The following is a 619-nucleotide window of genomic DNA, read 5'->3' as shown; positions in this document are numbered from 1 at the left end:
CCGCGCGCGTGGGAGAGCGGGCCGCGATACTCACCGCGACGCAGGTAACGCGCGCGTGGGAGAGCGGGCCGCGATACTCACCGCGATGCAGGTAATGAGCGCGTGGGAGAGCTAGAACTTATCCACGTTGCTAACGACGACGCCTTCTTTTCTCGTCGCAGATGCGTATCCACGTTGCTAACGACGACGCCTTCTTTTCTCGTCGCAGATGCGTATCCACGTTGCTAACGACGACGCCTTCTTTTCTCGTCGCAGACGCGTATCTACGTTGCTATTGACGATGCCTTCTTTTCTCGTCACAGACGCCTATCTACGTTGCTAACGACGACGTCTTCTTTCGTTGTCACAGACACATATCCACGTTGCTAACGACGTCTCGTTCTCTTGTTGCAGATCCCCGCGTACGACCACACCAAGCACACGATACTGAACCGCGGCTGGATGCGCGAGGGCGCCACATTGCACATCACCGCCTCCATGATTGCTGGCTTCGCCACGGCCTTCAGCACCTCACCCGTCGACGTCATCAAGACCAGAGTCATGAACCAGCAGGTGAAAGGTGAGCGTGCAGCAGGTGAAAGATGAGCAGGCAGCAGGTGAAAGGTGAGCGTGCAGCAGG

General features: G+C 57.5%; 1 protein-coding gene across 1 annotated transcript in view; it reads left to right on the top strand.

The window, feature by feature from the left end:
- The window catches only part of LOC106810598 (mitochondrial substrate carrier family protein ucpB-like), a 19078-nt gene that overhangs the window by 6425 nt on the left and 12034 nt on the right, over positions 1-619 (top strand). Inside the window, exons 6-7 of the mRNA XM_014814004.1 lie at positions 16-91; positions 394-559. Coding sequence (XP_014669490.1) covers positions 16-91; positions 394-559 — 242 coding nt within the window. The remainder of the gene's footprint in view (positions 1-15; positions 92-393; positions 560-619) is intronic.

Source organism: Priapulus caudatus, unplaced genomic scaffold (genome assembly GCF_000485595.1).
Source record: "Priapulus caudatus unplaced genomic scaffold, Priapulus_caudatus-5.0.1 Scaffold456, whole genome shotgun sequence".
NCBI lineage: Eukaryota > Metazoa > Priapulida > Priapulimorpha > Priapulimorphida > Priapulidae > Priapulus > Priapulus caudatus.
Note: the sequence above shows the minus strand (reverse complement) of the source record. Positions and strands in the feature narration are given on the sequence as shown.